This window comes from Panthera pardus, unplaced genomic scaffold (assembly GCF_024362965.1).
Source record: "Panthera pardus isolate Hobbes unplaced genomic scaffold, ASM2436296v1 HiC_scaffold_17, whole genome shotgun sequence".
Taxonomy (NCBI): domain Eukaryota; kingdom Metazoa; phylum Chordata; class Mammalia; order Carnivora; family Felidae; genus Panthera; species Panthera pardus.
Genome location: NW_026526732.1, coordinates 88,652,795 through 88,678,295, shown reverse-complemented (window position 1 = coordinate 88,678,295; position 25,501 = coordinate 88,652,795). Strand labels below are relative to the sequence as shown.

At 36.5% G+C, this 25,501-nt stretch overlaps 1 protein-coding gene across 5 annotated transcripts in view; it reads left to right on the top strand.

The window, feature by feature from the left end:
- ADGRB3 (adhesion G protein-coupled receptor B3) overlaps positions 1 to 25,501 on the top strand; it is a 721,030-nt gene that overhangs the window by 686,345 nt on the left and 9,184 nt on the right. For 4 of the 5 annotated variants that reach the window (XM_053904766.1, XM_019417654.2, XM_019417650.2 and 1 more), the window contains 2 exons: positions 9,576 to 9,611; positions 23,714 to 23,818. In XM_053904766.1, the coding sequence (XP_053760741.1) occupies positions 9,576 to 9,611; positions 23,714 to 23,818 (141 nt within the window). The remainder of the gene's footprint in view (positions 1 to 9,575; positions 9,612 to 23,713; positions 23,819 to 25,501) is intronic. The other variant, XM_019417653.2, reaches the window with a different exon arrangement.

Genomic DNA, 25,501 nt, shown 5'->3' with positions numbered 1-25,501 from the left:
AAGATACTAGAACTGGTTGCTTCCCCTTTCCATCAGATATATGATGATCACTGTATGTTCTAGTGTTCAAAAGTGCCCAGACAATTATACATCCCTACTCCTCACAAAGCCATTCCTTCTACTACATCAACATGAAGAGAGATCCTGTAAGGCTAGAGTAACTTGGTGAGTGGTATGATTTTGAGATTTTTTTTCCCCAACTGGACCAAGGAACTTCTAGACTAAAATGGGAAAGTGAATGGGATCAGAATAAATCCCTAGATTCTAGATCAACCTTAAATACAATGGGGTTTCTGAGAAGAACCATCCCTTAGAACCAAAAGAATAGGGACAGTGAGGCCAAATTAAATCTAGAGTGGCAGGAGCTCCCACTAGACAAAAGTGTTCCATCTTTCTCAATTAACAGAATAGCTACTATGTCTCTGTGTCTAACTGGTATCCCAGAGACTAGCATTACTACAGTAATGACTACATAAGCACAAGCTACATAATGTTTATATAAAATCACAAAAGTTTCAAAACGATTTTCTGTGAGTGTGCATATAATAATATAACATCCTAAGTAATCATAATTCTGATGTACTACTTGAAAATCATAATGATCGTATGGAGTCTTCTATATGGAATGGCTCTTTAAATTGTGCTACAGGGGTTAGAATGGAATTATATTAAAATATTTTGCTTATTATAAAAATGCTTTACATCTAAAGCCTAAAAACCCTTCCAGGTTTGAGATTGTACAGGTTGTGTGTGCTTGAACAATAGACTGAATTTCCAAGTGCTGCTTTGTTCGGTTTGTAATTTTTCCAAATCTCCATATCCTTATTACTAACTATAAGCATCATATATAACTGCGATTCAGCCAAAAGATCTACATTTAAATGACTTAGAGATCACAAGGCTTACATCTTGAAAAGGAAGAAAATGCAGGATTCAGAATGAAAATTCAGGTCCTCATTTTCATTCTTTAAGATAATTTAATAGTAATTGCTTATGGGTGACCATTTTAGGAGACAGCTGAAAGAGAATATATAGATGTGGGAATGAATAATAAAAATTAGCATTTATATAGCATCTTTCATTAGTAGATCCTCAAATCACCTTAAAAACATGAATTAATTAATCTTCACAACACCTCTGTGCAATGGATAAGTTGTTATAATCCTTGAAGTAAAGTCATTTATTCAAGGTTACAGAGCAAGTGCATAGCACATCTAGGAAAAGAATCTTTCTGTCCTGATCAATTTTATGCTGTCTAAAAGAGACAGTAATGTCTCTGGACATTAGCAGGAGAGCAACTTTAAAGTTAGTTTTAACCCTTAACAGACACATGGTCTTATGGTGAATAAAGACATGAAATGGATAAAGTATAGGTATACAGAACTAGCAAATTTTGGAGACAGGACTGTGGGCCATGCAGATAAAGTCAGTGGTGCTTTCCTTATTAGCAGAGTGATGCAATGTCAGGTCGAGTTATCAGTTCTGCTGGACTGTATCTGTAGAGACAACTAGTGGGGGAGATGATATCCTGACATTAGAGAAAAAGCCAAAAGGTGACTGGAGTATCTACATAAAGAGGGGGTCAATAGTTCAACTTGAGTCGTCTCCCCCTCTGCGTGAGAAGGAAGATGGCAGCCACAGGAACATCCAGCTTGGGAAGCTGGATCAGCAGAAGATGGCCAGGTGCATCAGGATCCTTCCAAGGATATAATAAAAATGATGTTCATATTAATTCAGGAAGTTTCCTCCAGAGGGGTGGGTATTCACAAATTGCCATGGTGAGAAGTGGGGTGGAGTGGGAAAAAGAGAAGGTAAAAGCTGTCAGTTGTAGCACAGGATGTGATATTCATAAGAAAGAGAGAAGGCAAAGGAAAAACAAGATTTGAAGGAGAGGAAAAGAAAGCCAAGGAGTGGGTGTGTGTGTGTGTGGAAATGTTTACTCAAATAAGCAGGAGGCAACAAAGAAAGAGGGAGGCTCCCCAGCCCTGAAGGCAGTGCTAGCAGAAAAGGTTCCAGCCTCCAGGGGACTTTGTTTAGCTAACCCCCAATTATTTATTGGGTATAAAAAAATTTGATAAATGCATGAACTTTCCTTTTCTACTGCCTAGTATTACCTTCTTTTTCTTTCAATGTGTGGTCTTCCATCTTCTAAACTATATAAGCAATTCTGAACATTTTAGTTTCTAAAAGATTTAGTTTCCACAATGATGGGGTAATTACAATTTTCTTACGGTAGAAATCCTCACAATGGCTCCAGACCTCCATATCCTCAAAGTGCTTTAAGGTTAAGAAGAATAAAATTGTCATTAGCACTTAAGTCATTCACCTTCAATAACTGAGAAAACAATGTGTTGATATTTGGTGTGTACATAAAGCAAATAACCACTAGGTGCTATGGAGCAGGTGGGGGGAAAATGGAGGTATCCTAGTTCTCAAGCCATTTTGAGGACTATGAAACATAGTTTAAATTTTGGATTGCAGTTCTATTTTTTTTTGTTTGTTTTGTTTTGAAAAAAATCTAGAGATACCATTGTAAGAATACAGGTCAGTATTTGCTTTGAATCTTTGGAACAGGGGTATTTATTCCACAGCCTATAGCTGTTAGATTTAAAACGGAAACATTTCCTCACTCAAAAAATTTCCCAGTTTCTAAGCATGTCCTGGGCTTATTTGGCACATGGTCCCCTGCATCACTAAGAGTTGATGCCGATTCCTGTGCCTCTGGCTGACAGAGAAGATTGGCCACTAAGAAGCACTGGGGAGGGATTGGAGGTGGGCAGAAGAGAGAAATCCAGTATATTTCTCCCTCACTTTTTCTGCTTTAAGCAGCACCTTGTGTCTATTTAGCTGCTGTTCCCTAAGGCTTCCAGCTTCTTCCAGGTGCCTCAGCCCCCGGCTTAGGTCACAGGGTCATCTCCCTTTGTCCAGCCTTAGGGGATAGTCTCTTCTGCTAATCTCTGGGTTACTTCATGATCCTGTATGTGGCTTCTCAGCTCCACCATCACTTGAATTCTTATGGAACAATTTACTCAGATGTAAATACATTAAGTGGTCCCTCTCATTCTCCTGACAGACTTTGCCTTGGTTTTTCTTATTCATGAAGAAACTTTTAATGACTAATCAGAGTTAGGTAGTAGATTATGAAATGGTTTTATCAAAAGTAGAAAGTTTGCTACTCGAACTTTTCTGACCACGTTGGTGTGAACTTAACTATATATCTGAAAATCCCTCTCAATTTATAAATGGGTACGAAGGGACACCATTCTAGGCTAAATTTTTATACTCCGGTTTTCCTCTGGACATGAATTGTAGAGCTTTCACTATAAAGGTTTTTAAAGGTAAAACATTTTAGCTATAATGTCACATTACAGTTGCCTCCCTTAGAGCTACTGTGTGGATCAAATTAGATAATGGATGTGAAAAACCTTTGAAAATTGTAAGCACTTCAGATGTAAGGTTGTATTATTATTATATCATTACCATTATATCTTGAATTTCTGTGAAGAAGCTTGAATGCTGTGCTAAATCGATATTTAGGATTTTAGACAAAATATTATGGCCTTACTTGGGAGCTGGGAGACTGTCACTAGCAGAAACCATTATAAAACTGACCATTGTGCAAAAGCTACGTTTTCTTTTTTACATTTTTTTCTCACATAGCTGTGGTGAAAGGGCGCCTCGCCCTTCTTTAGTGTTTTGTTTTTGCTCCTCTATTAGGGAATTTTGTTTATGCACACATACAAACAAAACTGGCTGAAATATGTCACTTTGCAATATTTATTATCCTCAAGGTTTTTTTTCACAGATGTTTTCAATGGATTTGGTATCGAAGCTTTCTCCTTGAATGTGTCCATTGCTCGCTCTGCAATAAAAGTTTTAATGGCAGTCGTATTGCCATTTATTAGTCAGTGCAATTTATCCCTTGCAGTGAATTTTCTAGTGTCTTGTCCAGTTTAATTTGAAGTGACACAAACAATGAATTATTCCCTTTGAGAAATTATTCATCATTCTAGAGGATTTAGATATGAAGAGATGCCTTAATGCATATACTTGCTAAGTATTCCTCTGTGTAGCCTCATACTCTTGTGCATTTTCTTACACTTAAATCATCCTGAAATTTTTTCCCTTCTATTAGTGATAAGCCTGCATTCCCCTAAATTGTCTTGATCCTTTTGGCTGTCAGTTAATCCATTCATAATGGTTTTCTTTGTGTAGTCTGCCTGCTTATCTAAATTCTCCCAAAGAATGAGAAAAACAACAACAAAACAAAAATAAGAAACAAGTCCAATTATTTTGGACTTGTTTAGCTGCCATAGTGTACCTCCTTCAATTATTCATCCATAATTTTGTGAATTATTGTGCCAGGCCCTTTTGTAGATGCTGTGGACATAAAAGTGATCAAGGCAGATGTGGTAAATTTCCCTGTGGTAAATATACCCTATGGAATAGATAGATAACTAACTGTTAATAAATGGATACTCTAAAAGAGTGTGCTGGGCTGGGGAAGAACCATGGAATGTGAGGGAGAGACTTCTTTTGATAAAGTGGCCTGAGCTTTCTGAAGGGTTATGTAGGGTGAAGCTAAGAAGGAGCGTGGCCTATGTGGATCTGGAGGGTGAGGAGATGGTTCAGGCAAAACAAGCTGCAGTGCAGGGGTCCTGAGATAGGAAAGAGCTTGGGATACTTTCACAGGATTAGAAGACCTGCAGACCAAGGGGTGAGCTCCATAAGATGTCGCTGGCATAGGAAAAAGAAACCAGATTTTGCAGAGCCTTGTATAAACAACGGAAGCAAGCAAAAACTGTTGCGTGAAAGATTGTCATGATCGTTTCTCCATCCATCCATCCATCCCTCCCTTTGATGATTTGGGAAAGAGAATTAGGATCCAGTAATATTAGGAGAGGGAGTACAGCAGAAAGCCTGAGGACAGTTAGGGAGGTACTGAAGTTACCCAGACAGGAGAGGAGAATGTCTTTGACTATAGAGGTGAAAGTGAAGATGGAGAAGAGTAGGTAGATCGAGAGAATTCAGAGGTGGAATAGATAGCACTTGCTGGTGGATGTGATGTGCAGGATGAGAGATGTGGGGAACAAAGCATGACTCCTAAGTCTCTGACTTGACCAGCTAGATAGCTGACATTTTCTGTGATTGGACAGACATGAAGAGGAAAGGGGTGTTTGGAACTTAAAGGATGGAATTTGCCAGCATGGAATGAATGCTACTATCGAGGAGAGAAGATGAGAAAAAAGAGAACTCAGGAACTCAACACTTAGAAGGCAGGGTGATAAGGAAGAGCCAGCAAAGAACACTTGAGAATGAGCCACAGCAAACAAGGCGAGGGAAGGCGGAGGGTGGGGTGGGGGGGAGGAAAAGCTAAAATGATGTGTTTTAATGAGGAAATGATTAAATTTCAAAAGTTTCTGAGAGTCCAGCAAGATAAGGACAGAAGGTTGACCTTGGAAATTGACCAGATGGAGCTCATCAGAGACCTTGACAAGAAGAATTTTAATGGAGTGTTGAGGACAGAATACAAGTTAGGATGAGTTCTAAGTGGAAAATTAGGAAAAGGAAACCACATAGAAGAACTGAAGAGATTTTTTTTTATCACCTACTGTTACAAAAAGGATTATTTGTATCAAGTTATTTGAGAAGTTGGGGATCTAGAGACAGAGGGATTTATATCTTCATAAAATATTTTAGTACCAACCTGGCTTATTTTTTTTTTTTTTTAGCATTTATTTATGTTTGAGAGAGAGAGAGAGAAAGACAGAATGTGAGCAGGAGAGGGGCAGAGAGAGAGGAAGACACAGAATCTGAAGCAGGCTCCAGTCTCTGAGCTGTCAGCACAGAGCCTGATGCAGGGCTCGAACTCACAAACCATGAGATCATGACTTGAGCCCAAGTCAGATGCTTAAGTGACTGAGCCGCTCAGGCGCCCCCTCCCTGGCTTATTTTAAACTTATATGTACCAATTCTGCAGTTGTCAACTTAATCAGAAAAAAATTATCATGACCTGATCACTTTTATTGATTCTCATTTTTTAAAAATATAACCACTATTTGTAACCACTTTCATACCTTACAATAACTTCCCAGCAAGCTCAGAGGGACATTTGAATAAACATGTAAGTCCGTCACAGTTTCTACAAACCAGTGCCTTGAAATACTTTCCAATATACTGCCTGTATACCAAGGGTAACAGAATTCAACACTCTGGTTCTTGCATTATACCACAATTTCTCAGTACCAGATACCTCAAAATAAACTGGATTTTGCATTGGGAGACACATCATGGAAGTGGAGGTTGGCTACTGTTTGTGACTGTATCATTGGTCATGAAGTATTACAATGGTCTTTAAGTTACTGTAATCATCACAAATTATAATGCCATTAGCTCTTTTCTCAAATAAGTATCATATTGATGCTTTTTCTCTTTTAAAATATAATTGACAAAAGTTACTCTGCTTGACCTTACTTTATGGCTGGAAAGCATCTCTGTCCCACTGCTGTCAGCCTTGGATTGACTGGGTCCTCAAATGTTATTCTTGCTGAATTCTAGTAACAATCAGCAAACTATATCAGGCATCCTGGCTATAAAATATTACCACCCTTACCACTGAACAAGTAGTGAGAGACAGTGGACAAAATGCAGGGTTTGGAGTCAGAAGACCTGAGTGTGAATCCCAGCTCATTTGCTTACTACCCAGGTGAAGTGAGCAAGTCATTTTAACTACTCTGGGACTCAGTTTTCCTAATTCATAGAATAGATATAAAAAAATAATACTTTCCTGACCATCCCACAGGGCAGTTACCATGTTCAAATGTGAAAGCACTTTATAAACTATAAAAGGTTGGAACACTTGGTCAGTTTGTGGGGATATGAATTAGATGTCACAAATTTTAACTTCCCTTGGGCTCTGAAAATCTACCACATTTTTCCCATTCTCTAATTTTTAAGTCTTCACTGCTCACCCCCCACCCCCACCATCTTTAGGCTCTTTTGATTAAAATCTGTTTGCTTCATTTATTTTTTAGCCTAATCCTTTGAGGCTGCTAGTTCTGCTCTACCTTTATGTTAGAATTTAATTTTAATAAAATTAGAAGAGAGAGAAATCTACTCGTAGGAATATATCCATTTTCTTTTTCATATTTCATGTCAACATAGGTGCATAGGTGACATCTGTCGGAAGGAGAATCTATTTCTGATGGTCTTCTAGGTTCCCGTCTTTTGTTCTTGTTCCTAAAATATGTGACATGTGTCCATCAGCATGTCCGGTCCTTAGGCTACACAGCTTTGCATTCAGCAACAACACAACATACTGCTGTTGCAACCTTTGGCAAAGAGACAACGCCAGCAGTAGAAAGGCCTCTTCTTATTCTGCTAACTCGCTGAAACTTCTCATAAGATCTCACTAATTTCCAAATGGAACTCAAAGCTCATGACAAATGTTCTAGCTGCTTAAAACTGTTTCCATGCTTGCATGTTGCTGCATGAATGAAAGAATCTTGCTTAACATATACTTACAAAAACGTCCTGCAGAGTCACAGTGCCAAGAAAGCGAAGCATTCAAGAGCAGAATGGAAACACTGACATGTAGAATAGATATTGCAGCAAAGTGCAACGCGCTACGTTGGAGCCTGATTTTTTTTACAACACAGATAACAATAGTGGTGGGAGATGGCAAAGGAGGCCTGGGTTAATGCCTTCCTACACACTTTTCTCCTTGCAGTATGTCACCAGGGCTAGGCCACAGTGACACTAGAGACAAGAACTGAAGTGACATACATCAACATGCAGCCTTCATTTAATAAAGCAGTGTCTTCAGGGGTACCTAGGTGGCTCAGGTAATGATCTCATGGTTCGTGGGTTGGAGCCCCTCATCGGGCTCTGTGCTGATAGCTCAGAGCCTGGAGCCTGCTTCAGTTCCTGTGCCTCCCTCTCTCTCTGCCCCACCCCCAGTCACACTCTGTCGCTGTCTCTCAAAAATGAACAAACATTAAAAAAATTTTAATAAAGCAATCCTCTTCTCAATGCTCTCTTTGATCATACTTGAAGACTGGATTCCACGATCCAGCTCCACTCTAATCAAATAATTTCAAAGTTTTTCAACTTTTTAACAAAATCTTTCTTTTAGTATATCTTCTTGTCTAGTGAAGCATGCTTTGGGGAGGTGGTTATATAGGGAGGTTCTGGTTCTATGTTACATTGTAACTCTAGCTGTAGAAATGTGGGCATATTTGTCAATAAACTACATTAGTGCCTGTCTCTACTATTTAGCAGTTACAAGAATCTCTCAACTATATGGTTAGGGTTCCCTGTTAGGTTATTGAACTTAAGATAGGTATTGGGATAGCAGAAGAGAAAAATATAAAAGACATTTGCCTAAAGGTTTACATATTCAACTGCTTATTGTTTTTAATATTTATTTTTTTGTCCCCAGTTCATCAAAAAAAAAAAAAATTCATAGTACAAACAAAACTCTGGAGTGTATGGGTGGCTTGGTCAGTTAAGCATCTGACTCTTGGTTTCAGTTCACATCATAATCACACGGTTCGTGAGTTTGAGCCCCACACTGGGCTCCGTGCTGGCAGTGTGGAGCCTGCTTGGGATTCTCTTCTCCCTTTCCCTCTGCCCCTCCCCCCTCACTCTTCTCTCAAAATAAACTTAAAAAAAAAAAACCTCCTATTGGAAACTTGTTTTGTTCTCTAAATATTTTGAGGACCCTTTCTATATTTACCAGATATCTCCTTCTATACTAAATCCCTCTTGGCACATGCTAAGCATACCTTCCTTACACTAATATTCATAGAATCACATTAATTTCATTTAAGTAATGTTTCCTGATTTTATCAGGCCTACTGTCTTATTTTATTAATACATATTGATCTATAACTAGATTCAGGAACTGTTTGACAGAGTCAGAGGCATAGAGGAACACTGAGATAATGGACATCTACACTTGTATATCACTGGGGTGTGGGCTATTTTTTTTTTTTTTTTACTAAATTATAATAAATACGTCAGTTCCTAAGAACTAGCAGTTAGGACTTTCTTATCATGGAGAACCATCAAATACCAAAAAAATTGTGGGTGAGACATACAGAACTTTGGGAGTCAGAAGGCCAGAGAGAGTTTGATAGAAATGAAGACTGAGATAGGCTGGTGGGAAGTCTTGAGAGATGTACATGATGTTTTCCTATATAGCTTTTACTCCTTTGTGTCTCTAAAATAAAAATTATAGTTTTGCTGTTACAGACCTCAAGTCTGCTTTAAGATTGAAAATTTTGTGAGAATTCACATTTAAAAAAATTCTCCTTGCTGAAAAAGTTAAGAGATCAGGATGAGAAATATTCTGTATTTTTATATTCTTCAATTTTAATGGAAGTTCAAGGTAAAAATGAAATCATATGGATGAAAGAATTTGAAATCATAAAAATTCCCACATTCTTATGTGAAGGAAATACTTGTAATACAAAGGTAACAATATATTTTATTGAAAATAATAATTTTCATCTTATTTGAATGACTAAACATAACTTTATGTTGGTTTTTCTTCTTTTTAAAAAATCTAACAGAGAAGAAAATCACGATATTCAGACCTTGACTTTGAGGTAAGTTTCTATGGATTTTTAAATAATTTTAATTGCTTTGATTCAAAATTGACATACAACTCAACATATTGTTCTGCACTCTGTAGGGGCTCTACTCTTTAAAAATTAAATGAGAAGTCAAACATTTTTAATTAAAATCCATATTGTAAAACTAGTAGAAAAAAATTTTAACTTCTAATTGCCTTAGATGTATGCTAAACTGAGATTTTCCAGACATGGAATCCATTTTATAAATACTAAGATAAATGGGCAATTTATGGAGAGGATTTAATTAGATCAATTCAGTTTGTTGTGAGGTAAGAATGTTGGTTTCTTCGTTTTTCATATTTACAACCGTTACATTGGTTTCACCTCAGTGACTACCTGAAGAGAGCCTGTAAGAATGCTTTGGCTGGTTAGCTAGGCTTTCTCTGGGACTTGCCTTGTGTACTGATTCCTCTTATTCAGGTTCTCTGCGCTACATTCCAGATTCTTTTTTTCAATAGCAAGTGTTGGTTCAGTGTGCTCCTATGTTCAGTAAATGCCTTTTTGCAGATATAAACAAGATGAAGATGTTCATTTTCCAATTTGCATTGAATTTATATTGATGTTGTAATATCGATGCTAGAAATTACCGAAATCATACCATTTGAGCAGCTTATGCTAAGCACAAAATTAATGATGTTTGAGCGTCACATAAAAGGCACTTATGCATCTTGATAATTAGATATGATTCATAGCCTGCTGACATAATTGGATATAATACATTATAAATTTCTCCAGCATATTTGTACTCTGTTGATGCTTACATAGAACTCGATACTCTTAGCTGGTATTCCTAAAATTATGGAAACCTCTCGGAATATGGGGACTCCTAAATCATTTTGTTGATGGAGATGAATGTTGTAGCTCAGCAATAATAAATCAGGTATCAAAAGTGAGACTTAGCAGTTTGTATTTACTACAATGGTAAACAGGCTCTGGTTTTACCTTGAGTAGAGTCCTTAAAGAATTGGTCTTTTTTAGGAAATGTTTAGAGTTCAAGAAACAAAGTGATAACCTGGCTTCAATGACTATATGCCAAATTTCCTACTGATGTGTCTCAGTTGTAGCAGCCTGGCATGGGATAATAAACGTCATATCTTGTTTCAGGCTACAAAGAAAAAAACATTCAGCAATCTTCAGTTTTAGATTTCTTACTGCCTTTTAAGGGACATTTTTTCCCCTTTTTCTTTAGTTAACCCAAAATTGAAGATCATTGTGTATATATTTTTTGTCCTTAAAGCACGAAGTTATGTTAGTACAAAGGAAAGGAGATGGAAATTAACCCACAAGGCATCAGTGACAAAATATAGTAAAAACCTAGATCTACAATTAGGCCTCAGTGCAACCAACCAAAGCTATGTAATCACAAGCTCTGAAAAGAAATCTAATCATATTGTGTCACTTGGAGCATTAGAAAACCTATTCCTTTTTCATAGATTCTCTGTGGCAACTGGTAGACGATTCCTTAAGCTGATGCTTTTTTCCTGCTGCTTAGTATCTCAATGTATAGCCATGGTATTATCAAAACATTTGCTGAAAATGGAAGGATGTTGCAACACAACAACCCTAGATAGCTCTTCAATTGCTGTAGTTATTGCATGATTGTGAGAAGTGTAAAATTTGAGGGTGGGGTGGGGGCATTTTGAGATAGTACATTTTCTTTGCAAACCTTTTAGTGCCACTCCCCTTAGTCTATGTGCAATTACAGTTATGTGGCAGTTATCTCAGAAGTGGTGTTCAGAAAAATTACTCCTGGCTTTAAATGCTGATATATTTTAGTATGATATATTTGTACTTTGTGGATTGTCCTAGATGAAGAACCTCACTTGCCTCCCTCCCTTTTAATTCAGGCTTGATAAATTTTGTTTATATCAAACTACTTGATAGTCCCCCAACTCCCACCCCATAAGCCTTCCCTTCCCACACAGTGGCCAACTTAGGCATTTTTGTCACTGGCAAGCAGATTTGCCTCCTAGGCTCCTGAAAATATCTTCCCTTTAGGCCTCATACACTCCGCAGAGTCTATACACAATAACAATATTCTCTTAACTCATAAATCATTGCCTGGTAAGTGTTATACCTGGAGAAAAGCCCTTTCATGTTGCCAGTCTCCAAGACAACACTGTATTTTTTTTAATAAATAGAGCAAAGTGTTGACTAGCCAAAATGGTTTAACATCCATTCTTACTTTCAGGAAAGGATACAGAGAATACTGTAGTGATACTCCTTTGTTCTGTGACCAAACCCTTTATTGGATTTGCATTCCCAGCTCCAAGCAGAGATCTGGTATATAGTGTCAAACTTAAAAATTAAACAACAAAGGTTATCAAGCAGCACGCAAGTTTATTTGGGAATTGCAATTCAGGACATGCAAGCCTGGAGAGGAGAAAAGAAGTTGGGAGGTACTGTTTTGAACAACAGTTCACTAGAGGAAAATAAGAGAATTCCAAGGGGTGGCACCTTCACACTGGCTGCAGGAAAGGACAGCTTGCTGCTGCTGGGCCCAGGGGAAATATTCCTTCTGTTGAAACACAAAAGTTGTAACTACTGGTAGTATATGAGAGAGCTCCCCACTCAGGAATTCCAACCCCATTCCTTTGTTTATTTTCACATCTCTCCCTTTGGCCAAGATCTTAGCCTTAAAAAAAAAATTGTTCTAAATTCCAGAGTTTGCTCCCCTTAGCAATGGCCTGGGAGATATAGGTGGAGATTTTATTTTTCCAGGCCAATGCCAGGGGAAAAAGAAAGACTATGTTTAAAGTATGAAGTCTTGATCCAGGGTCTTGAGTGGAAGCAGTCTGCTTTGATGTCAGCTGCTTCTCTTGCAAATCTCCAGGGTTTGTACAGGACAAGATGTTTAGCTGTGTATGTATACCCCATTATTGAGCCCCTGAAGTCTGGCTATCATTTGGGTAATGAGGAGGACCTGGGATAGTTCCTTTCAAGGAGGATAAAGGGCAGTCTTTGTTCTTATTCATTCCAAATCAGAAGCATGGGGAAAAAAAAATCAGACATGTTAGAGTCATAGCCAGATATTTGAGAAAACCAGAATTTAGCATCTAGAACAGTTTATTAACAGGATTAGAATCTAATATAGACAAAAGTGCAAACATAATTTTTCTTTCTATACTTACCCTTTTTTTTTCTTACCAAAGATAATCACAGCAAAACTAATTTGTTTGCATTACATTTGGCCTATTTCCACAAGCGTAGCAAGAATAGTGATTGACCCCATAAGATCTTTTTAAGACTGCTTTGCTAGAACCTTGTAAGCAAGGTGCCAGGGTGATTTTTCTGAGGAGCTTTATTGGCTCCATAAAGTCAGCCTTTGTTTCTTAAAAACTGTCCTGTCAAATCTGAGACTATGCACATCTCTCTCAAAATAATACAATCAGAGCCTTGGTAAAATAGCCAATATTTCCAATTGTTATTACAAGGAGAACAGATTCTCATTGAATTTATGCAAATAACTAACTGCATTGCCATGTGATCCAAATTCTGAAGGGACCAGGTAGGGAGAAAAAGTAGATACATCTTTGTTTACCAAGTTATATTTTATCAAATTGCTCTATTTCATAGGTAATTTTAAAAAGAAGAAGGTGTCCTTTTAATGTTGAAAACAAAACAGTAAAGGACCAACAATGTGTCAAAACTAGAAGTCATAAAAATTATAATCATCCTCCTCAGTTCATTCTCTCATGTTGTTATTGTTCCGCTTGAATCCAGTTTTTTCATTAGTTCTGGAAATTTGTACCCAGTTCAATTTTATGATCTCAAAGTTATCAGAAACCTGCACTTTTTCTGAGCTCTGAGTCTCTTTGAAGATAAATCACTTCTGTAGGTTCACTTTTGTAAAAGCATTAGAGTAAAACTGTAACTCCCTGAAAATGACAAAAGACTTAAAATGCCCATTATTAAAGATCTGATGCAAGTTCATTATAATGGAATTGACGAGAAAATTTGGTTTTCTGTATAAGATTTTAAGATAATAACTGGAATTATGACTGATAACATTATACCAAGATACCAGATTTTCAGAAATTTCGTATAATTTCTATAATACTTATATTAATCACATTCACCTGCATCACATGACCTAAAATGGTTTATCATCACTTATTTTAAAATGTTTCTCATGTAATTTAATATACCAAATAAGCCTAATCGGTTTAACCTCTCTCTTTTTATAAGGAGAAAGAACAAATGTATTGAGATCTGTGTTAGGGACCTCTTAGAAAACTCAAAGTTAGTTCGAGGTCAAAAAGACTATTTAGAATTGGATTTTGGGAAGTTTGTCAAAAATATCAAAAGGTTTTAAAACACTTGGTTAAATAGGATCATAAGTCTATGAAACAATACTTAGTTATCCGTTTAACCATGGTAACAAGGGAAGATGTTAAAAGGCAAATATAGAAAGTCACATTGTTCTGAGTAAAAACTTACATACTCAAAGACTTGATGAAGACAGCAAATACATAAAATTATTTTAATGAAACAATCCTTTTTTTTTTAAAGCCAGATTACTTTAAAAAAAATTTTTTTTAACGTTTATTTATTTTTGAGACAGAGAGAGACAGAGCATGAACGGGGGAGGGTCAGAGAGAGGGAGACACAGAATCTGAAACAGGCTCCAGGCTCTGAGCTGTCAGCACAGAGCCCGACACGGGGCTTGAACTCACGGACCGCGAGATCATGACCTGAGCCGAAGTTGGACGCTCAACCGACTGAGCCACCCAGGTACCCCTAAAAGCCAGATTACTTTAAAGATAAAGGAAACCTTTTTACAATCTGTTATTAAAAGCAGACCAGTATTCCAAGAAAAATTTGTCCTTTTATCAAAGAAAAATTAAGGTTTAATTTTACATAAATACCCTATTAATATTAAAGCTTGTTTTTGAAACCCTTATAAAAAATTTTATCTAGCTTGATCATACATAAAAATTTTTCCCAAGATTTCATTTTTATAGACCTTCTACAACTTTCTATGTCCATCTTAGTCTGTCCTTTCTATTTCCCTCAACAAAAATGTATCTCCACCTCATACTTTTTCTTTTTTTCCTCATACCTTTCTAACCAAAAAACATACCCTCCTTTCTTTGTATACAGAGTTGTTTCCCTTATTATTTCTAGTAGCTTTAATTACATATGTTAACTAGAATTGTTAACACTTAGAAACCTTAACTAGAATCCTTAACCCTTAGAAACCTTATTTTTTAGTGAAAACTAAGCAAGCAAGCAATTATGAACTTTTACATTAGCATGTAGGTTGGTGGTTTCATGAATACAACTCAAAATTTCTAGAAACATATGCTTCTTCATAGTATAACTTTTCAGTGTGGCACAAAGCATGTTCATTTATAGACCCAAATATCTTTTTGTCTCTCTGTAAAAAGAAACCAAAATTGGATAAACCTATGTTCAGTAATTTTTCCATTTTCTATCTTATTTAGAAATAATGGCACTATTCAATGAGTATCTATCATTTATTTTAACTTTAGCAAAACTAAAGTTTCAGGTGACCAAAATGTATTAGTGAAACTAAAAAGTTTACTTAAAACCTTTTTATCCTACTTAAATTTACTTTAATTTACTTGTTCTTAACAATTATGTTTAGATTACCCAAAAAACTTAATGAGACATTAGACGACTAGCCATCAGCCTAAGCTATTTTCTTGCTCACAAATTTTGTAAAAGAAATAACATGAACTTACTGTACTTTTAGTAAACCTAGGTAGAGCAAAAGTTTTATATTTAATGGTGAGAACTCCAAGGACACACATTTTAATTGAACTAACAAGCTAAAAATAGCTTTTATACCTAATATTTTTACAAATCATGTGAACCTGAAAAACATTTGGGTTGGTGTCTATTTATTTCTGAGAAATAGGTACATACACAGGTATGTACATAATAATAAATAATAATACGTACATATGTATTTCTGAGAAATAGGTACATACATAGACATTCATAAACACATAGATAAATGCAAAAAGAGACCTTAGAAGATACTTTAAGGTGTTTTTGTTTTTTTTAATTCACTAATCTCAGAAGGTAATCCATTTATAAACAATTTTAAGGATTCTCCCTGGGTTAAGTAAATTCTTCAATTATGACCCATAGTTTGGTAGATAAGGAAGTAGGAGGTATAGAGGATGTGGGAGTGGTACGGGAAGGAAAGAGGAAGCTGGTACTAGATAGAGACAAGGAGGACAGAGAAGGGAAAAGGTGACCTCAGAAGCCCTTGTCTCTACTTTGAATTGTTTGTTTCTCTTGGTTAACTTAGAAATCTTATTTTGCAAAGAGGTGATTTTAGACTCTTGGATATGTTTGGAAAACTCCACACACCAATTAAAATAGGCATCCTATTTAGTCTGTTTAATTTTAGAGCTGTCGTCCTCTAATCTGGTTGTGGAAAAACAAGTTTGGTGAGGTCAACAGTTCTCCACAGCGGCCACTGGAGTTCTAAATTATCTTTGGTTAAGTTGGTCCGTTTGGTTAAGAATGTACATGAGGAACAGCCATAGTTTTGAACACAAAACTGGCCAGGGTCCCAGAAAGAGGACCCTCTGGAAAGTATTTAGATTCCATACTTTAAAACCAGAGGTTCAGCAAAAAAATGGGTAGCCACTAAAAGGCTGATACCTTCAAGAATAAAATCATAGAGCTCAACCAAAAGAAGGCTTGTCTCTGACAAGAGGCCTACCAAAACAAAAGGAAAAAGATGACTCAGAGAGAGTGCAAGAGGCTGAAGTGGGTACCATACACCATGCCTGGCGTTGTTAGTTCCTCAGGGGTTCATCTTCTTCAGATTCCACTTCTGACACCATGTAATGTCAACCTTAAAAATCAAACAACAAAGATTACTGAGCAGCAAATGAGTTTATTTGGGAATAGCAAAGGAATTGCAATTTGGGACATGCAAACTATGGTGAACAATAAGCAAGTCTAGATAACAGAGTGGGAGAGCATCTTTTTATGGAGGAAAAAGAGTTTGAAGTGGTGGCAGCTTCTCATTGACTGCAGGTCTGGGCAGCTTGCTGTTGCCAGGCTGAGAGGAAATCTTTCTTCTTTCTGCTGGGTATGCAGACTGTGATGAGTCGTGGTGCATGAGAACTCTCCCTTCATGGATTCCTCACTCCATTTTGAATGAGGATTCCTTTATTCATTTTCACAGTAGTAGATATTCAATAAATTACTATGGAAAGAATGATATAAAATTGAAATTAGTCTAGTTTTCTTTAATAAAAAGTTATCAAACTCTATATCTGATTTGGAGCAGAGACCAGTTACTATGGAGTAAACAAAGACAGCCATACTGGACTTCAAGGATATTTACATGATATACAATTCAAGGAGATGAATGGTAGTTGGCTAAAGGCTAAAGTATGGAATGCTCAAGAAACCAGAAGCATATTATAATTCACTGAAACATGAGGTCTATGGATAAAAAGAGAAAGTAATTAAGAAACCATATAGTAAAGAGCTTGCACCCAAAGCGAAGAATTTTTATCTAATTTATTACTAAAAGCTGCTAAAGTGTTCTGTTCTATTGTGTTCTGTTTGCTTTTTAGTGAGGAATGACTTGCCCTGATCTGGAATTCAGAAAGATGACTATGGCAGTAATAGGAAGGAGAACGTGGAGTAGGGTGAATGGAGAAGTTGAGATACAAATTATGAAGTGACCAGTCCAGGCAAGAAAAATGAGGTGGTAGTAAAAGAAAGGAATGAAGGGACATGGTAGAGTCCAGATCTGGGGAATTTGGTCCTTAACTGAAAATAGGGGATCAGAAAAAAGAGGACCCTGCAGGTCTGAGCCTGAGTTTCCAGTAGTAACATTGACAGGTCTAGGAAAAGCAAGCAGACATCTAGTTAAGCCAAGTTGCATTCTAATACCTTGGGGATTAAGGTGCCTAATAAGATGGTAAATCAGAAATATCAGGCAGGTAGTTTAAATTGTCTGTCTTGAGTTGAGGGCAAATCTCAAGGAATGATTAGGAATGCAGTTACAAATATCTCAACTGCAATAGACAATATTATCCTTTCCATGTTACATATAAAATGGATGGAGAGGTATTTATTTTTATCTTCCCTTCTAAAAACATGAGGATCAACCTTGACACATTCTTCCATGGAAACATGTAGCCTCTTAAAAACACCTTAGAATGTTCCTTTGAATTTCCTAATGAACTCCACACATCCAGTAAACCTATGCTTCTCAAACTGGGGAGAAGTCATGGTGAGCAGAGAGCACAAGAAGGCATCAGTCCAGGATAATCATGGCCCATCATTGTGGGGACTTGAATTTTTAGATTTGGGGGAACATAAGTAAGATAAAATATTTTATATTAATTTTATATTGTTAACACAACTAAGCTATGGCACAGAAGATAAAAATTATATTATGTTCTAAATATAAAGCATTTCAATTTCCTTTGTCACTGATCCCCTGCAGTAAGTGCACTCTGTTAGGCAATCAGTACACTTTGAGAGGAAATGTTTGAGCAACCCAGTCCTTTGCTACATCCATATTTTCTATAATACTAAAATAAACTGTTGCAAATATCTGCAGCCAAGTATATCCTTGAGTGACAGTGACAAAATAAAAAATGATATAGACCTTACTCAGTTCTTTTTTAGATCCCTTGTCTAATTTAAGTCCTGAATATTTATTTATTCAAAGAGAAACATGCTTGAAACATAACTAGATGCTAGTAATGTCAAGCAGTCCATGGGGCTCCAGGTTCTGTCTTAGGGATACTCTGGGGCTCTGGCCAGAGAAAGGTATATAAATCATTCCCTTTTCACAACACAACTTCAAGAATCAAGATTAATTCCTGCAGTGTATGTTGCTTCCTTAACATTAGTTTTCATTTACTTCAGACTGTATTCAACAGCCCACTCTGTATTGAGGACTCCTATGCAATGCAAAAAAGAAGAAAAATAACCATAGGAGTATACTAGTAAATATGGACAATGACAGTATAGGTGTCTATATTCCTAAGGCTAGAAAAGGTAATTTAGGCAAAGTAGTGTCTAAATTCTGTGCACATGATTTCCAGGCCCCTTACTCTAAAGTTTATAGTTGAGAGATTCTCCAACTTTTTCTAACAATCTGTTTCTAAAATTCTACATATAGAAATGCCTATCTTATCTGTAGTTTAGACTTAGTGATTCACACTTCTGAATTTGGAAAAGAAAACCTCCAAGTAGTTTGTTTCAAACCCACCTGCAGGCCCTTTATTTCCACTTGTATGGAAAATAAGAGATCACAACAGCATCAGAATGAGCAGGCAGGGTTTCCATCAGGGCCAATGAAAGAAGTCTTCTCTTCAGCAGGGAGACCTCAACTGGAGGGAGAGAAGGCAAGATTTATGATAGATAGCCTTCTATGTTACAAGCACCTTCCCTGGCCTGTATACCTATGCCGTCACAGTAATTTCATTTATCCTGTGGACATTTCTTGAGCACCTACTAAATATCAAACACTGTGTTAGGTGTCAGGGATACCAAGATAAATGTCCACAAGGTGTTCAGAGACAAGATATGGCGATCAGCCCTTTAAAACATAGTTGCAGTACTTTACGGGACAGTTGCAGGGTGATCAATATCCAGTTTATGGACTTACTACAGAAAGCACCAAACCTACCCTTGTTTGTTTCACCCGCTTTTCTATCTGAATAGGGCATAATCACAAATTTGAGTAATCTAAAGGAGGGTGCTCCCTGAATATGGAATGTTTCTAAACAGCACACAAAAAGAATTTACTTTGGATTCAAAATGCGTTCCAGCTGTCTCACCACTGATGCAAGCTTGGGAGCTTTACTTAGCCTACCTGAACTTCAGTCTCCTCCTAATCAACAAAGGGTGATAATGACTACTACCTTCCTGGTTATTGTGAGGATTGAGAAAGGTAATAATGGCTACCATTTCTTACATAGCTCTAACCTGTGTCCTCCAGTGATAAATGATTTATATCCCTTTTTAACTCTTCAGAACAACCCTATAAGGTTATTCTGACTACTAAAACTGGAGCTACAAGGAGATGGCATTTTGTGCCTCAGACCACACAATTTGAAAGTGATAGAACTGAGATCTAAATTCAAGTGTGTCCAGGCCCAGAGCTGTTAGATTTGACATGTCCCAAGTATTTATTCTAGAAGAGAGCCTGAGATAGGGTAGAGGTTCAAAACATACAGGTTTGTTCACACCCTGATTTTTTTGTCTAATGTCTGCAATTTCATGAAAGCACTTTACAACCTATCACTTTTTCTTTTATATAAACAATTAAGGCAGCCTCCCTTGAGTTACCAAGACATAAAATAAAAGATAAGAGTTTTATGAAATAAGCAATTTCAGGAGATACTTTTGTGCAGTTAGGTTGCTGGTCCTCTCAGGATGGGGGTTCATACACAGCTTCAAAACATGTCACAATAACCCGAGTGCGAGAGAGCGTTACCTAGCATTTCTCTTTACTGCAAAAGATACCTATGTTATTTGGCAGGTATTATAACTAAAGCAACCTGAATTTTATATATAGTGTCAATTAGAATATGTTTTTTTATTTAAAAAGAAAATCTACATGAGGTGTAGTTTTATCATCTTCACAAGGTTTTTAGAAAATTGAGTTTTTCACAGAAATCAATTTCTTTGGGACACAAGATGTGTTTGGGTCACAAAAGAACAAAAAAAGTGAACAGATAGACACTTAAGGTGAGTAAAATCCAAAAGTAGCCATTAAAATGGACCAGTAGGATTTATTGTATAGAAACTTCAAATTAGGTGCTTAAGACCATCAAAGGCATGTGTGCTGCAGATAAATAATTATTCAGACAAATAAATAAGGGGAAACCCTTATTGTTTATGGAAACTAAAACCACAGCATGTTTTTATCCCAAAACATTGCTGGGTTGGAAACCCTCCAATATTCACTGTGATACTGGCTTTCATATCAATGGAAGCTTCCCCACTACAAAAGCTGAAAGGTGTACTTAAGTCAGTGAACAAGAAGGAATCATGCATGGAAATCAAACTGAGCCCATGACAGATATGTAAGCTCTTGATTGGCAGCTCTTATGTGGTACTTCTGTCAGAACCATCAGGCCATCATTGGTATGGTGATTTCTGGCTGTGCCAAGGTGACAATTTCAAATTAGAATGACTATCTGGCATGAGGATGTATTTGCAATTAATGTATCTAGGTAGGAAGGGGCCCAGATTTCAGCATCCAAATTTTTCTTTCCATCATTCTATGTAGAACATTGCAAATGTTTCTTGGTTATATAAAATTTGAGTCCACCATATATATTTGTGAGTATGTTCTAGCAACATAGCTCCTCAAAATAAAATCCGCTCAGTTCAGAATCAGCTGTGGCCTATTCAGTCAATAGGATTATAAAAAGTCCTATCAATTAACATATCCTAATTGCCGTGGGATATATTTAACACTTTGCTTCATTAAACATGCTTTATCCAATAGAAATACTTGGTTGCGAGAGACATAGAGCGACTTTGACTAACAAAAGAGAGCTTTGTTGGAAGGATATGGATGAACTGACTTAGCCAGCAGACATTAGGGACCTCCACTGACATTTCCACCACCATGACAAAGCATAACTCCCTGGTGCAAAGTTGGGTCCTCTCATGATGAAAGGTAAATGGAGACTGCACAGACAAAATCATCATAGGCCCACCTTCAAATGAGGAAGCTGTGCCAATAACATCAATTATCTTACAAGAAAATGTGTTTCTCGTCTTTGGAAAACAATCTCACTGAGGAAAGGGCATAGGATTAAAAATTATACTAGAAATTCTATGAATTTTATAAAATGGAAGAGAGAACAAACAAGATGCAAGAATAACTGATTTGAGAATTTTCAACTTAAAAAAGAGTATGTAAAAATTTGGGAATCTGCCTCCCTTGCATTTATTTTAGCGGATTCCCCTATCACTTACTCTCATAGCCACACCATTTGTTTTACTTATCTCAGTTCTAAAATAACATGTATTTGAGTTCTTATGTGATTAATGCCTATGTCCTCCATTACATACCTCAAGCTGTAAGAGGGGAGAGACTGTACCGGATTTTGCGCACCATTGTTACTTCAGCATCTAGCACAATCTGTGGTGCTCATGAATATGTATTAACTGACAGAACAAAGTATCTTTAGAGAAATGTCAGTAGCGTGACTTTAGTCCTACTGCACCCTAGCAGAAAATAGCTACATGGTAAGATTCATTATTATGAGAAACACTATTTGTAGTGTTAGAGCCACAGTTAATATTCTGATGACTATAGTTTTGTTTTAAAGGTATTCCTTGTAACACAAATCAGCATTTTAATCAGTGTCTTAGGCCCTGGTACTGCAAGGGAATATTTGAGTCCCCAGGGATAGAATGTATTTCATTATGTTTGCCAGTTTACGTGGTCCTCAAAATCCCTCCACTGAATTGCTTACGCAAATCCTCCCTCTCATAAATCTCCATCAGCCATTGCTAGTCAAATTATGTTTGCCTGGTGTTTCTCTGTAAATCCTGCAAATCTGTTTCCTGTACTCTCCCCAAAACTGATGGGAAGTTAATCACTCTGTAATTGCTTGCTATGTTTCATGTCCTCATCATGAGTAATGTTGCCATGTTCTCATCCTCAACCACCTGATTTGTCAACAGCCAACTCCTAGAACTAAGAGGAGCAACGATGAAAATAATTCGGTTAGAGCAAGACTTAAAATGTCGGAATTCTCTCATAAAAGTAGGCTAATGAAAATAGAACAAATTAGCTAAACAAAGTATTGCCTAACACAGATTCATTAAATATAGGAAATTAAATTTGGCATAACAAAATAAGACTTTTTCAAGTATGTTAAAGATTTAATTTGCATTTCTCTTTTGCCTTTTTTTTTTCTCAAGGAGATAGTGTTCTCTACAAGTGTCTTTTTAGAAGAAAACCAGGCATTATAGATCTTCCCCCAAAGATATATTTCTTTTCCTTTTGAAAATATTTGGTAATTAAAACAATAAACCACATGTTCAAATCATAGCTGAAGCATGAATATCATACACCTCCAAAACCCATATGAGCAAATGGTGAGTTATGAAGCACATGCTTTACAATACTATAAAATCTTACGCAAACATGGAGTCACAATCTTGGAAAATCACTGAAATATTGATTTTTAACTTTTAAAACCAAAATTGAAGAAGGTATTTTCTCCCTTAAAATAACACTTGTAAATACAGGGGATTTATTATCTCCTCTGTAAGCTGCGCTGTAATAGAGAAAGATTCAGTGCATGATACTTACCCTGAGGTCATTTTTATTTAGGACTGTATTTGTTGAGTTACGATGAAGTTGGGAGACAAGGATGTAACCAGGGATGAAGAGTATTAAGATATTTGTATCAGTGATTTGAGAAGCTCATCAGCTACACAATTTATGCTCTGAGTCCTTTCATTAAAATTCCGTACCATCTCGTGAACAAATATATGAAACCTATGGGTCAGATTTTCCTTCTGCAAAGCTCAATCATTATTCAAGGAAAGTGTAAGATTTTAGGTTTCACATATATTTCAGACACTTTAGTGCTTTGAGTCAGCCTTAAAAGGCAGTGCCTGGGAGTTTGCTCCCCCTTTAGTACAGCCGGCTAGGATTTTAGTGTTTATGGAAATAAAACATAAAAAAAGTAATATTTCCCATGACAAACATTGAGAGACTTGGGTGCTTTACAAGTCCAAATTTTTAAACATTTTTTTATATTATAATTTTTGGTAAAACAGCTTTAACTTTGAGTGATGAAAATCTTACAGAGGAATGACTGCTACATTTTTAATGCACCCACAAGAGAAAACTATGTTTTGGTAATCTTGTAAGTGGAAATAAAGCCAATTCTTCATGTTTAAGAAGTGCTGAGTAGGAAACAAGGATTGGCTGCAACTCATTTGCATTTTTGGTGTCTTTGGGGACTTCCTGGTTCCTGCCAAACTTGATTTTCCTTATTAGTTAAGGTGAACATCTTAAAGCTCGTTTTAAAATGTATAAATCAAATTAGAAATGAGAATGATTCTGTTCTCTTTTGCAGAAGGTCATGCATACAAGGAAGAGGCATATGGAACTCTTTCAGGAGCTGAATCAGAAATTTCAAACTTTGGACAGATTTCGGGATATACCAAATACAAGCAGTATGGTGAGTACACTTTGCCTCATCAGTGCCCGGCACCACACTGATGATGTGGCATGCCAGCTATTATCCTTGCTCTCCAGGAGCTTTTAATTGTCTTGTGAACCCAAAAGTGGCATACACAGGAAAAAAAAAATAATGCTCCGAACTGTATTTTGTATTTACTAAGAAACGAATTAGGAATGATACTCTTTAAACATTTTTATTCATATTTTAAACATTTTCATTTATAAGCCTTAATTGGAAATAGTTATACATCAAAAATGTGTTAGGTTCACCTGGTGCTTTTTTTCATCATCAAAAGTCAGTTAATTCATATACTCAAATAGTTTTTCCATTTTCATTTGAATGTCTGGCATTTTAAGGTCATAAAATGTGTGTGTATACACACATAAAATGTGTATATATATTCATATATATACATATATATGAATATACACTCTGTTACCTGAAACAAAGTATTAGGGTTTGTCTCCAGGAGATTCACTTGTTTTATGACAAGAATTTTGAGAAACACATCAACATTGGAGACTTTGTTGATTGAACCATTTTCTTCTCATTCATCTGCACTACTACAATCTGAGTATTAGGAATTCATCAAATGGTATTTTGCAGTTACCATGTGCGTGACACAGTGATAGCTCCAGAGAAGGCTATGTAATTATTTGTGAGAGCACTGGATGGGGAGTCCAGAAATCAGTATACCAGTGAAAAGCTCAACCAAGAACTATCTGATCTTGAGCAAGTGACCCAGCTCAATTTTTCCTACATTGAACATAGAAATAAATAATTAATTAATGCCTTCTTTGGTTCTCATAACACTTTCCAAAGCAGCTAGGTTAAGAAGCTGAGAATCAGCTCTACCTGACTGCCATCTGACTCCACTGTTCCTCACTCCAAAAATAATGCTTTTGCTCTGCCTTACACCTTTGCAGCCCTCCCCCCCTCCTCCCAATATATATATGGTGTATATAAATAACTCTAAGAGACATGGTGTTTGATCACCTTCTAACTCTAGTGAGTCTTCTATAGTGTGTTATGAATCTAAGTCCTAGCTTCCTGATTAGTAACATCAGCTTATGAGAACAAGAATTTACATACTTTTATTTTTCTTGTATTCCTCTCAGTACTGGTACAATGCTGGTCATGGTAATTTATCAGTACATAGCTGCTCTTAATTTATTGAATGTTTCTGATAGTTCCATCTGTGTTTGTTAAATGAAGATTATAAGAAATACAATAGACCTTAACTCTTAATTAGTCTGTAAATAATTCACATTTATATCAACCTATTTTTCCTCCATACAGCAAGAACCATGCATTATTTGTTATCATCAACACAATCCTGGGCATATAGAAGACACCTATATGTAATGAGTGGTTCTTTCTTATCTACTCTTCCAAATATTGGGCCGTCAATTTTTAGTTTTCCAGGCAAATGAGAATTGCACCCTTGAGATTAGACCTAAACACATTAGCTACTCATTTTGGAATATTGAAAGCTAACATTGAAATAAATTGAAGAAACGTCATTTGTTTAAAAAAAAGGAGAGGGTTATGTTTACAAATCTGAAGGCCTTATGCAACAGCTACAGCTGGCTGACTGCTATAATATGATTGTAATTTCCCCTAGTTGTATGGTCTGGGTATTAAATCATTAATGGCACAAATATCTGTATCTCAGTTTCC